The following is a 13,649-nucleotide window of genomic DNA, read 5'->3' on the forward strand; positions in this document are numbered from 1 at the left end:
AAACAATTCCCAGACTATTTCAGGTTGGGGATTAAAAAAAAAAAAAAAAAGGTTATGGGTAAGCCTAACTGTGTAGTATATGTATAAAACATTTTTAAAAATTCAAGGGGCTTCCCTGGTGGCGCAGTGGTTGGGAGTCTGCCTGCCAATACAGGGGACACGGGTTCGTGCCCCGTTCTGGGAAGATCCCACATGCCGCGGAGCGGCTAGGTCCGTGAGCCACAACTACTGAGCCTGTGCGTCTGGAGCCTGTGCTCTGCAACGGGAGAGGCCGCAACAGTGAGAGGCCCATGCACCGTGATGAAGAGTGGACCCCGCTCGCCGCAACTGGAGAAAGCCCTTGCACAGAAACGAAGACCCAACACAGTCAAAAATAAATAAATAAATAAATTTAAAAATTCAAAAAAAAAAAAAGTTTCAGTGGTTTGAGAGCACAATTTTTAAAAGTATACAAATTCAATAGCTTTGATAAGTTTTCAAGAGCAACTAATTGGTATCAGGAGAGATGGATATTTATTAGCTGAATTTCAATTAACAATACCAACAAAATAATTTAAAAAAAAAAACCCCTTAAGCTTTTTCGTTATCAGAGGATGGAATTAAAAACAGGGATTCGGTGTCATGATGCCCTTTTCCCATTTAGATCTACATACCTTTGTGAGGTTATCTCTGACAGCCGTTAAGACCAAATAGTAAAACAAACTGAAATTGAAATTGCTCAATCACAAAGGATTCAACCGAGATGTTCAGAAATGATAAAGTACGTGAAATCACACTGTTCTTGTTAGATGTTATTAATAATTTCTACTGATGGCAAAAAGTTATTTGCCATTAATGAATAAAATATTTTTACCTTTAATTCCTTAGAAATTTCTGTATTATATTTTATAATGAACATAACATATTCATATTGTGGCACATGTCCGTATAATCTATACATAAATATATTCATATGCCCACAAATCTTGTACTTCCCAGGATTGCGATCAAAAAAGTTTAGAGACTACTACAGTAAACAGCCAAACAAGGCATTTTAGCTAACTGAACATGCCCTGCTTAAAGTCTCATTTGTATTATTATTTATAGCACCACAATCCCTAAACCAGAATAAATGATGCATGATAAGAATTAAATGAAGTTGTGACACCAAAAGAGAGAAAAATATTTCCTCTGAGTGTAAATTGAAGTTGGCCAGAGAAACAGAGATGTCTAACTTCCACATGTCTCTGTTTCAGTGGTACAAATAATTTTCAAGAATAAGGAAAAGAAGGATTTCCCTGGCAGTCCAGTGGTTAAGACTCTGCGCTTCCACTGCAGGGGGCACGGGTTCGATCCCTGGTCGGGGAACTAAGATCCTGCATGCTGTGCGGCGTGGCCAAAAAAAAAAAAAAAGAAAGAATAAGGAAAAGAAGAGCAGCTGCTGGGGCTGTTAGTGATGATGCAAATTACATAATGTTTCTAAGGTTAGACACTGTGTGAGACGCTTGAATAGCTTTGACTTAATCGACCAGTGTGAATGGAGTTCATTCCCAGGTTCGCAGTTACTCAGAAGAAAGCTGATACATGAAGACCACTATAAAAAGGCAGCCAGAGAAGGAGACTTCCAATAAGACCAGAGTCAGCTGTGGTTTGAATGATGAAAGAAGTTTTCACAATTTTCAATTCTTAGATTGCCAGATTCTTCCCAAAGAAACTTCTAAGACCAAGAGTAGCCTCTTTCAGAAGGCTTGTGATACTTGCTCGTATCACACCTTCATTTTATAAGACAAACCAACCAACCACAACAATAAAACCAGCTAAACACCCAAAACAAACCTTCCAGAAAGACAGACTTGAGGCATAAGGCATCAAAGAATCATTTCATCTTGTAACTTGATGGAAACACTGGAGTATCATTCATTAAATCTGAGGGCTTTACAAGAAGTAAATGAGATATGTTTATAAAGTTTGTGAATTGTTGCCTAACTGCTCTGGTGGTGTTTACTTTTAGCGATTTTTTCATGAATAAAAGCAACGTGGTTTTTAAAAAAATACGTATATTGTCAGTATTTGTAATATTCATAAACTGTTCTGCTATCATAACCTTTTAAAAAAAATCTTAGTTCTGTAGTTAAATGGATTCAAAGCTCACCTCCAGGCTTTGTGCTATAGTTTCTGCTAAGCTGAAGTCTATCCTCTAGGTAGGGATCATAAGAACTATATTCCCTGGTGTCTTCCATGTCCAACAATGTTTATCTGAGGCATTGTCCTTGAATAAAAACATATAATAGATTGAACATTAACATTTAAAAAAAATTAATTAATTTAGGGGCTTCCCTGGTGACACAGTGGTTAGGAATCCACCTGCCAATGGAGGGGACACGGGTTCGAGCCCTGGTCTGGGAAGATCCTACATGCTGCAAAGAAACTAAGCCCACGAGCCACAACTGCTGAAGCCTGAGCGCCTAGAGGCCTTGCTCCGCAACAAGCGAAGCCACTGCAAGGAAAAGCCCGCACACCACAGCAAAGAGTAGCCACTGCTCACCGAAACTAGAGAAAGCCCGTGCGCAGCAATGAAGACCCAACGTAGCCAAAAATAAATTATTTTTTATTTGTGGCGTGCAGGCTCAGTAGTTGTGGCTCGTGGGCTTAGTTGCTCCGCGGCCTGTGGGATCTTCCCAGACCAGGGCTCGAAGCTGTGTCCCCTGCATTGGCAGTAGGATTCTTAACCACTGTGCCACCAGGGAAGTCCAAACATTAACATCTTTGAATCACATTCTTTTTCTTTGAAAATGCTGATTGTGCTTTTGTTGGAAGTCCTTTTAAATTGTTTAATTTCTATTTCTTTTGCTCAAATTGTTCACCGTGTTTCTCAGTATAATTTCAGCAGTGCCTGTTCTCCTTTGCGCTGTGTCCAATGTGGCTTTTTTGTTGTTGTTGTTATGGGTTTTTAAAAAAATATCTTCACTGGAGTATAATTGCTTTACAATGTTGTGTTAGTTTCTGCTGTATAACAAAGTGAATCAGCTATACATATACATGTATTCCCATATCCCCTCCCTCTTGCGTCTCCCTCCCACCCTCCATATCCCACCCCTCTAGGTGGTCACAAAGCACCGAGCTGATCTCCCTGTGCTATGTGGCTGCTTCCCACTAGCTATCTATTTTACATTTGGTAGTGTATATATGTCCATGCTACTCTCTCACTTCATCCCAGCTTACCGTTCTCCCTCCCTGTGTCCTCAATCCATTCTCTACGTCTGCATCTTTATTCCTGTCCTGCCCCTATGTTCATCAGAACCATTTTTTTTTTAGATTCCATATATATGTGTTTGCATACGATATTTGTTTTTCTCTTTCTGACTTACTTCACTCTGTATGACAGACTCTAGGTCCATCCACCTCACTACAAATAACTCAGTTTTGTTTCTTTTTATGGCTGAGTAATATTCCATTGTATATATGTGCCACATCTTCTTTAACCATTCATCTGTTGATGGACACTTAGGTTGCTTCTGTGTCCTGACTATTGTAAATAGTGCTACAGTGAACATTGTGGTACATGTCTCTTTTTGAATTATGGTTTTCTCAGGGTATATGCCCAGTAGTGGGATTGCTGGGTCATACGGTAGTTCTATTTTTAGTTTTTTAAGGAACCTCCATACTGTTCTTCATAGTGGCTGTATCAATTTACATTCCCACCAACAGTGCAAGAGGGTTCCCTTTTCTCCACACGGTCTCCCACATTTATTGTTTGTAGATTTTTTGATGATGGCCATTCTGACTGGTGTGAGGTGATACCTCATTGTAGTTTTGATTTTCATGTCTCTAATGATTAGTGATGTTGAACATCCTTTCATGTGTTTGTTGGTAATCTGTATATCTTCTTTGGAGAAATGTCTTTAGGTCTTCTGCCCATTGTTGGATTAGGTTGTTTTTTTTTTGATATTGAGCTGCACGAGCTTCCAAAACTATGTTGAGTAACAGTGGTGAGAGTGGGCAACCTTGTCTTCTTCCTGATCTTAGTGGAAATGGTTTCAGTTTTTCACCACTGAGAATGATGTTGGCTGTGGGTTTGTCAAATATGGCCTTTATTCTGTTGAGGTAAGTTCTCTCTAGGCCTACTTTCTAGAGCATTTTTATCATAAATCGGTGTTGAATTTTGTTGAAAGCTTTGTCTGCATCTATTGAGATGATTGTATGGTTTTTATCCTTCAATTTGTTTATATGGTGTATCACAGTGATTGATTTGCGTATATTGAAGAATCCTTGCATTCCTGGGATAAACCCCACTTGATCATGGTGTATGATCCTTTTAATGTGCTGTTGGATTCTGTTTGCTAGTATTTTGTTGAGGATTTTTGCATCTATGTTCATCAGTGATACTGGCCTGTAGTTTTCGTTTTTTGTGACATCTTTGTCTGGTTTTGGTATCAGGGTAATGGTGGCCTCATAGAATGAGTTTGGGAGTGTTCCTCCCTCTGCTATCTTTTGGAAGAGGTTGAGAAGAATAGGTGTTAGCTCTTCTCTAAATGTTTGATAGAATTAGCCTGTGAGGCCATCTGGTCCTGGGCTTTTGTTTGTTGGAAGATTTTGAATCACAGTTTCAATTTCAGTGCTTGTGATTGATCTGTTTATATTTTCTATTTCTTCCTGGTTCAGTCTTGGAAGGTTGTGCTTTTCTAAGAATTTGTCCATTTCTTCCAGGTTGTCCACTTTATTGGCATGTGGTTGCTTGTAGTAATCTCTCATGATCCTTTGTATTTCTGCAGTGTCAGTTGTTACTTCTCCTTTTTCATTTCTAATTCTGTTGATTTGAGTCTTGTCCCTTTTTTTCTTGATGAGTCTGGCTAATGGTTTATCAATTTTGTTTATCTTCTCAAAGAACCAGCTTTTAGTTTTATTGATCTTTGCTATCGTTTCATTTCTCTTTCATTTATTTCTGATCTGATCTTTATGATTTCTTTCCTTCTGCTAACTTTGGGGGTTTTTTGTTCTTCTTTCTCTAATTGCTTTAGGTGTAAGGTTAGGTTGTTTATTTGAGATGTTTCTTGTTTCTTGAGGTAGGATTGTATTGCTATAAACTTCCCTCTTAGAACTGCTTTTGCTGCATTCTGTAGGTTTTGGGTCATCATGTTTTCACTGTCATTTGTTTCTAGGTATTTTTTGATTTCCTCTTTGATTTCTTCAGTGATCTCTTGGTTATTTAGTAGCGTATTGTTTAGCCTCCATGTGTTTGTAGTTTTTACACATATTTTCCTGTAATTGATATCTAGTCTAATAGCGTTGTGGTTAGAAAAGATGCTTGATACGATTTCAATTTCCTTAAATTTACCAAGGCTTGATTTGTGTCCCAAGATATGATCTATCCTGGAGAATGTTCCATGAGCACTTGAGAAGAAAGTGTATTCTGTTGTTTTTGGATGGAATGTCCTATAAATATCAATTAAGTCCATCTTGTTTAATGTGTCATTTAAAGCTTGTGTTTCCTTATTTATTTTCATTTTGGATGATCTGTCCGTTGGTGAAAGTGGGGTGTTAAAGTCTTCAAGTATTATTGTGTTACTGTCAATTTCCCCTTTTATGGCTGTTAGCATTTGCCTTAAGGTTTGAGGCAAATGCTCCTACGTTGGGTGTGTAAATATTTCCAATTGTTATATCTTCTTGATTTGATCCCTTGATCATTATGTAGTGTCCTTCTTTGTCTCTTGTAATAGTCTTTATTTTAAAGTCTGTTTTGTCTGATATGAGAATTGCTACTCCAGCTTTCTTTTGATTTCCATTTGCATGGAATATCTTTTTCCATCCCCTCACTTTCAGTCTGTATATGTCCCTAGGTCTGAAGTGGGTCTCTTGTAGACAGCATATATACGGGTCTTGTTTTTGTATCCATTCAGCCAGGCTATGTCCTTTGGTTGGAGCATTTAATCCATTTACATTTAAGGTAATTATCAATATACATGTTCCTATTACCATTTTCTTAATTGTTTTGGGTTTGTTATTGTAGGTCTTTTCCTTCTCTTGTGTTTCCTGCCTAGAGAAGTTCCTTTAGCATTTGTTGTAAAGCTGGTTTGGTGGTGCTGAATTCTCTTAGCTTTTGCTTGTCTGTAAAGGTTTTAATTTCTCTGTTGAATCTCAGTGAGATCCTTGCTGAGTAGAGTAATCTTGGTTTTAGGTTTTTCCCTTTTATCACTTTAAATATGTCTTGCCACTCCCTTCTGGCTTGTAGTTTCTGCTGAAAGATCAGCTCTTAACCTTATGGGGATTCCCTTGTATGTTATTTGTTGCTTTTCCCTTGCTGCTTTTAATATTTTTTCTTTGTATTTAATTTTTGATAGTTTGATTAATACGTGTCTTGGCATGTTTCTCCTTGGATTTATTCTGTATGGGACTCTCCGTGGTTCCTGGAGTTGATTGACTATTTCCTTTCCCATGTTAGGGAAGTTTTCAACTATAATCTCTTCAAATATTTTCTCAGACCCTTTCTTTATCTCTTCTTCTTCTGGGACTCCTATAATTCGAATGTTGGTATGTTTAATGTTGTCCCAGAGATCTCTGAGACTGTCCTCAATTGTTTTCATTCTTTTTTCTTTATTCTGCTTTGCGGTAGTTATTTCCAATATTTTATCTTCCAGGTCACTTATCCGTTCTTTTGCCTCATTTATTCTGCTATTGATTCCTTCTAGAGAATTTTTAATTTCATTTATTGTGTTGTTCATCATTGTTTGTTTGCTCTTTAGTTCTTCTGGGTCCTTGTTAAATGTTTCTTGTAGTTTCTCCATTCTGTTTGCAAGATTTTGGATCATCTTTACTATCATTACTCTGAATTATTTTTCAGCTGGCTGCCTATTTCCTCTTCATTTGTCTGGTCTGGTGGGTTTTTGCCTTGCTCCTTCATCTGCTGTGTGTTTCTCTGTGTTCTCATTTTGCTTAACTTACTGTGTTTGGGGGTCTCCTTTTTGCAGGCTACAGGTTCGTAGTTCCCGTTGTTTTTGGTGTCTGCCCCCAGTGGGTAAGGTTGGTTCAGGGGCTTGTGTAGGCTTCCTGGTAGAGGGGACCGGTGCCTGTGTTCTGGTGGGTGGGGCTGGATCTCGTCTTTTTGGTGGGCACGGCTGCATCTGGTGGTGTGTTTTGGGGTGTCTGTGAAGTTAGTATGGTTTTAGGCAGCCTCTCTGCTAATGGGTGGGGTTGTGTTCCTGTCTTGCTAGTTGTTTGGCATGGGGTGTCCAGCACTGGAGCTTGCTAGCCGTTGAGTGGAGCTGGGTCTTAGCGTTGAGACGGAGATCTCTGGGAGAGCTCTCGCCGATTGATATTATGTGGGGCCTGGAGGTCTCTGGTGGTCCAGTGTCCTGAACTCAGCTCTCCCACCTCACAGGCTCAGGCCTGACACCAGGCAGGAGCACCAAGACCTTTTTTGGAAGTCTGAGGTCTTCTGCTAGCATTCAACAGGTGTTCTGTAGGAGTTGTTCCACCTGTAGATGTATTTTTGATGTATTTGTGGGGAGGAAGGTGATCTCCACGTCTTACTCCTCTGCCATCTTGAAGCACTCCCTCTGTTATGGTTTTCTTTTCTCCTTACGTTTCTTTCTTGAGCTATATCTACTGATGTTTCATTTCATTTTGTTATTTTGCTGTATCTTGTTATTTTATAGTATCTCCCCTAAGTCTTTCTGTATCTACTTTCATCTCTCATTTTATGGAGGTGTTTGCTTTATTGGGGGAAGTAGTTTTTGAGGTTTTATTTTTAATGGTTGATTGCTTGGGGGCTGCTAATTATAGCTTTTTTCATGTAAATTAAGAAAGCAAGTTTTCTACGGAGGGATGGGTTTTGAGGAATGTTTCTTTCTTAAACGAAGAGGTGATATCTTATGTAAAAAACAAAAATTGGTACTACTTTATATTACCTCTAAAGATATTTAAAAAAAGGCTTAATGTTTTTAAATTTTGAGATTCCTTTCAGTGTTTAAAACTTACAGCGTTGCTTTCCACTTAGAGCTGATAATCATGACTTGTGTACCTGTGCACTAAAATAACTGAAGCTAATAAATACCATGGATGACGTTTCATTATTATTAAGAAATTCTCAGGAAATTCTATTCTTGAAGAACTTTCTCTTTTTTGTCCTACCCACTACAAATGGCAGAAGTTTAAGAGGTACGAGAACTGAGTAGCGCTGTTTGTCCAGTGGAATGAATCTGAGCTACCAGGCTGTTTCTAGCACTGAAAGTTTAAAACAAAAAAACACCTTTTCTTCTTTAATACTAATAGAACATAATAAAAACCTTATAGTACTTTTTTATTTTCTTAAACATTCAAAAATCTTTAGTGAATCTAAAAAGTAGTTAAAACTGTTTAACCTGGCTCTCCAACATCTGGTCTGCTTCCCAAACTCATCTTTCATTCATCGTCCCAAATTCCTGTATTTCCCTTTGCATAATGCTTGTTCCTTTGAATATGTGATGTGTATTTATACTGCATTCTGTTGCTCTTGCCAGCAATGCTTTTCTCTACTTCTTACCTGTCCAAATTAGACCTATCTTTCAAGGTCCTGCTCAATAAATACACACAAAAAAGTCTTTTTTTCTTTACATTGAACAGCCTTTTCTCCTTTCTCTGAAATTTAATAGTACTATGGTTGTGTAATTTTTTCAATCATCTACTCAATAAACAAAAATACAGTGTTTACGATTATCTCCATAAAATACTACAAGCTCTTTGAGGTTACAAATTTATCTGTAACTTTCAGCGTTCTCAGCATGTTGCCTTATGCATTCTAGTTGCTTAATAATTGTTGGTCCATTGTCACTTACTCCAAATATCCAGTAACAGTAAAATCCTCACTTATAATTTTCTTATGGTTTTAATTTCTTATAATCTAGGCAAGAATCCTTTAAAATGCAATCAGGAGCTTTCTAACCACATGTGGCTTTGCCTTCTATTTTTCTCATTCTACGTGTGATTTTTATGAATTAATCTCTGATGGCCTCTCTTTGTTTTTTTTCTTTTAGAGACATTTGCAGTTCATGATTTAACCCCAGCTATTGTCAGGGAGCTGGCTTAATGTGCTCTCTTGACTTCGCCCACCATCAGCACCCTGTGGTATTTCTGGCTGGTGTTTTTCTCTGTGTGGGTATGTTTGCATCTCCATGCCTAGGAGCCTTCTCCATCTCATTGTAAGCGCCGAGATTTGCACTTTCTTACTGCCTGTCAATTGGCAAAAAGCTCTGCGTAGCTGCTTCTGCTTTCCAGCCATATGAAATGAAACATGGTTGTGCAGAAGGCCCACCAGTGTCCAAGACTCTGAGTGCAGGTGGATTGCCAGATAGTAATGTAATGCGGAAATACTGACATACCAAAATGCTCTCCAGTCAGAACTGGAGACATTTAAAGTGATATCTGATATTTTTGGTCTAAGAATCTCATTCTTCGTATTACATGGGGATGGTCAAAAAACATAGAATATCTAACTCTCCTTTTGGGATTATTAAAAATTGGTTGAAAATAAGAGCATCATGACTTGTTGGATAGTATATTTTCATTGCCAGAGTGTCAGTGGTGTAGGGGCTTAAGAATGCAATTTTAAAAGGGAGTTATGGGTACCCTCTTGATAGAAAGATCACATATGCCTTTTATCACAGCTATTGTGGGGGAAAGGGGCCTCATGAGCTTGGGTAACGTGAAGTAACATGTTAATGGAAGAGTCTTTTAGAACCAAGGAGCCCAGAGGAAAGTGATATAAGATAGAATGGGGCTTCCCTGGTGGCGCAGTGGTTGAGAATCTGCCTGCCAATGCAGGGGACACGGGTTCGAGCCCTGGTCTGGGAAGATCCCACATGCCACGGAGCAACTGGGCCCGTGAGCCACAGTTACTGAGCCTGCGCGTCTGGAGCCTGTGCTCCGCAACAAGAGAGGCCGCGATGGTGAGAGGCCCGCGCACCGCGATGAAGAGTGGTCCCCACTTGCCACAACTAGAGAAAGCCCTCACACAGAAACGAAGACCCAACACAGTCATAAATAAATAAATAAAAGAACGTGAATTTCTAAAAAAAAAAAAAAATACCCCTTTATTATTAATTAAAAAAAAAAAGATAGAATGTATTTTTTCAGATCATTTGCATCTCTTTTGAAGTGTTATTCTTCACTGTGCTCTTTAGCTTCTTATAATTCCTTTCGGCTGGCAGCCAACTTGTTGCATATCATTGTCTTGGACAGTCTCTAACTGGAGAAAGTTTCCCAATCATTATTCTCTGCTTCAGAATGACCATCTTATACATGTAGTCAGGTGACCTCACCAAGATCGCAGTTATTATAGTGAGTACCTACTTTGGGGAATATGATTGTTGATCTGTAAGTATCTACATGCTTCTGTGTATAGAAAAGTATAAAAGAGACTAGAAATTGTATCTGATTCTTTGTGACTATAGGTAGATAGCTGTTACCAGCTGTACCTAGTGTGTGAGTGTAGTGACCAAATAAGTAGATTTCTTGAGTTTCCAATTTTTATTTCGTCAATTTTTGTATCTTCCCTGCAATGATAATGCCTTGGTTTTTATTTCAGTGTTTATGTTTCAAAATTTTATTGTCAGAGAGTCCCATTTCTGTTTATTTTCTTGCATGTGATCACTGAATGGGGAATATGAATATGTGTAAGCTTTTCAAACTGACCTCAGAATTTCTCCTCTCTGGGGACTTTCACATGTAATATGTTAAGTACAACTGTACTTTAAAAATCCAGCTATAGAAATAATTATATGCTAATCATTTTAAGAAAATGTCAGTTTTTCAGAGGGTTCTTGACTGATTTTGCTCCATGAACGAAAATATATCCTTGCATTTGAGGATGGTCTTTTTTTACCGGTATAAATTTTAGAATTGGTGTTGCAGGAATTGAAGCTCAGAAACTGGACCAGAAAACAAGTAGAGAAGAATAATGACTTCATTACATAGATTTTCAAACAGAATGTGTTATTTTGGTTTCTTCAGTTAAGCTAATTAGTTCCTGTTAACAAGGATGTATTATTTGATTGGAAGAAATATTTAATCTCTTTCACATTCCAGATGTCCAGATTTTGTAGTCTTTTCTTAGGTTAAACCCATCCAGATGCAAATTCTATTCCTCCTTCAAGGCCCAGCTTTTAAAAAAATATTTCTTATCTTGAAAGCTGGCCCTACCCTACACCCTACCCAACCCCTCTCTACCCCAAAAAGGACCTTGTCTCCTCCTTCTGCTTGAAACTCCTAATCTGTCATAAATATCTTTCTTCTTTATGCTTATACATAGGTATTTGCATACATCAATTATTTCTAGTTTTAGAACGTGAGCTTAATATAAACAGGCACAAGTGGGATATTTATGGGAGTACAGAACTCCCGTAGCACAGTTTTGTACGTGTCAAGTAAGTGACTGAATTTTATATAAATGAATGGCTTATGTAGCGAACAGGCTTTCACCAAAACCTCTCAGGCCTGCACTCTCCTCATCTCAGACATGAGGGGGTTGTGCTTCTTCTTGTTCCAGAACCGACTGGTGGGGTTATCTATCATGGAGGGTGGCATGGCAGTCTCCTTGATTTTCTCTGCGTCTCCCAGATAATATTCAGAATCCACCACCATGTGAATACAGATGTGATCTGTCAGTGTGACAAAGACTGCTCTCAAGAGAAAATTACTGGGCTGACAGCTCTCCAACCCTGGGTTTAGTTTTTGAGATGTCACTATAACAAGTGTTATGGTCAACGTTTCCAATTCCTCATCTACATATATGGTAGAATACACTGTTCTTGCTGTAATAGCATGAGGACTATTTTTCTTTTAATCCAGCTGTCACATAAGAAAGTGCTGCCATGGTTTCTTTCTTGTGGCCAAATGTTGCTAACCCTTTCAGTCATCCTTGAAGTTAGCGATAGGCGTACATCATGCATGTATTCATGCCATTTGCCTTTGTAGAAGGAGGAATGTGTTTCTTACATTTTTCTTTTGTAGTCGATAGCTAACTTCTGGGTGGAAATTTTGATAATACTGTGTGTTGTATTTATAAAATAAGAAAAACTTGTATTTAATAAAAGAAATTTTTATTTTATAGGAGATAATTAAATCAACATTGTTTTAAGATGTCACCAAAAAAAAATAGGCTCAGCATTAAGAGTTTCACTACAAAGTTTCAGTTGTCCCCCTTAGATATAGCTTAAAAAATCAAGTCCAAGGGCTTCTAATGCTATGTTTTTATCTATGGCATACCGACCTATGAGTTTGCGACCTCACGTCTAGCCATCTTGTCGCCTGTCCTCCTACCCGTGCATTCTCTTCCATCAGGCTACCTTGAAGAGATACATCCTTGTCATTCAAAGCTCCAGAGACCAGCAGCATCAGCATTAGGGAACTTGTTAGCAATGATGAGCAATGCCTAATCTCAGGCCTCACTCCAAACGTACTGAGTCAAATGTGTTTAATGTGGTCCCTGGGTGATCCATATGCACTTATTAAAGTTTGAAAATCACTGGTCCACCCTCCTTGTTCAATTTTGGATAATGAGAGTAAATTAGCATTACTTTTTTTTTTTTTAAACAATTGGAAGGCCTTTTTTTTAAAAAATTTTATTTATTTATTTACTTACGGCTGTGTTGGGTCTTCGTTTCTGTGCGAGGGCTTTCTCCAGTTATGGCAAGCGGGGGCCATTCTTCATCGCGGTGCACGGGCCTCTCACTATCGCGGCCTCTCTTGTTGTGGAGCACAGGCTCCAGACGCGCAGGCTCAGTAATTGTGGCTCACGGGCCTAGTTGCTCCGCGGCATGTGGGATCTTCCCAGACCAGGGCTCGAACCCGTGTCCCCTGCATTGGCAGGCAGACTCTCAACCACTGCACCACCAGGGAAGCCCCAGCATTACTTTTAATGTTACCTCTTGACTTCAGTAACTTTTCACCCCCTGCCAGATAATGCCCAGACTCCTTAGCCTGACATACAAGGCCCCTCCACACACAGACCTGGCATGCCCAGATCAGAGATTCTAATCCACTATTCTGATTTACTTGCTGTGTTCTGATCCTATCTCATTTCTCTTCCACTGCCCTCTCTTCTCCTCTCCTGACTTCCCCATCCACATATCTACTGGTATCCATTCCTTTGAACTTAGCTGAACTCTCTCTTCTAGGGAGCCTTCCCTGATCACTCCAGCTCACAAAATTTCCTTTTTCTTCCTTAGAACTTCTGTAGCGCTTGCGAGAGTACTGCATCTAATAATAGTAACCACAGTAACACTGGCAACTGACATTTGCTGAGTATTTACTGTGTACCGGACCCTGGTCTGAAGGAATCTTCTTAGGAACCTCCTGGGTTAGGCTCTGTCTGTCCCCATTTTACAGATGAGGACAAAGCTTGGAGAGGTCAAAGGGCTTGCTTGATGCTGCTGCCTGCTGAGTAACGGAACGAAGATTTGCTTGTGCTCTTAATCACTGTAATATTCCCTTCTCACTTCTTCTAACAGCATGGATGTCCTGAGAGTAGGAACCAGGCATGCTTTTGCATCCCCACAATGCCTGCCATAAACCTGACTAAGGCATGTTCGCTCTGCCTGGAAGTGTTCTTGGTAAACCAGTTGCACAATTATATAGCTTTTCCCTGTTCATGTGAATTGGTTTGGTTTGGATTGTTACATTTGAGATTTCATTTGATT

The 13,649-nt window shown here is 39.0% G+C and overlaps 1 protein-coding gene across 26 annotated transcripts in view; it reads left to right on the forward strand.

The window, feature by feature from the left end:
• LOC114236921 (EF-hand calcium-binding domain-containing protein 11-like) overlaps positions 1–13,649 on the forward strand; it is a 102,520-nt gene that overhangs the window by 20,550 nt on the left and 68,321 nt on the right. Inside the window, exon 6 of one of the 26 annotated variants that reach the window (XM_057542994.1) lies at positions 13,461–13,538. The exons of 21 other annotated variants lie outside the window; for them this stretch is intronic. In XM_057542994.1, coding sequence (XP_057398977.1) covers positions 13,461–13,521 — 61 coding nt within the window. In that variant the 3' untranslated portion in view covers positions 13,522–13,538. Of the gene's footprint in view, positions 1–107; positions 357–1,235; positions 1,976–8,987; positions 9,022–13,460; positions 13,539–13,649 lie in introns of those variants that run through there. 4 more of the 26 variants (XM_057543004.1, XM_057543012.1, XM_057543002.1 and 1 more) reach the window with 4 other exon arrangements.

Source organism: Balaenoptera acutorostrata, chromosome 3, assembly GCF_949987535.1.
Source record: "Balaenoptera acutorostrata chromosome 3, mBalAcu1.1, whole genome shotgun sequence".
NCBI classification, from domain to species: domain Eukaryota; kingdom Metazoa; phylum Chordata; class Mammalia; order Artiodactyla; family Balaenopteridae; genus Balaenoptera; species Balaenoptera acutorostrata.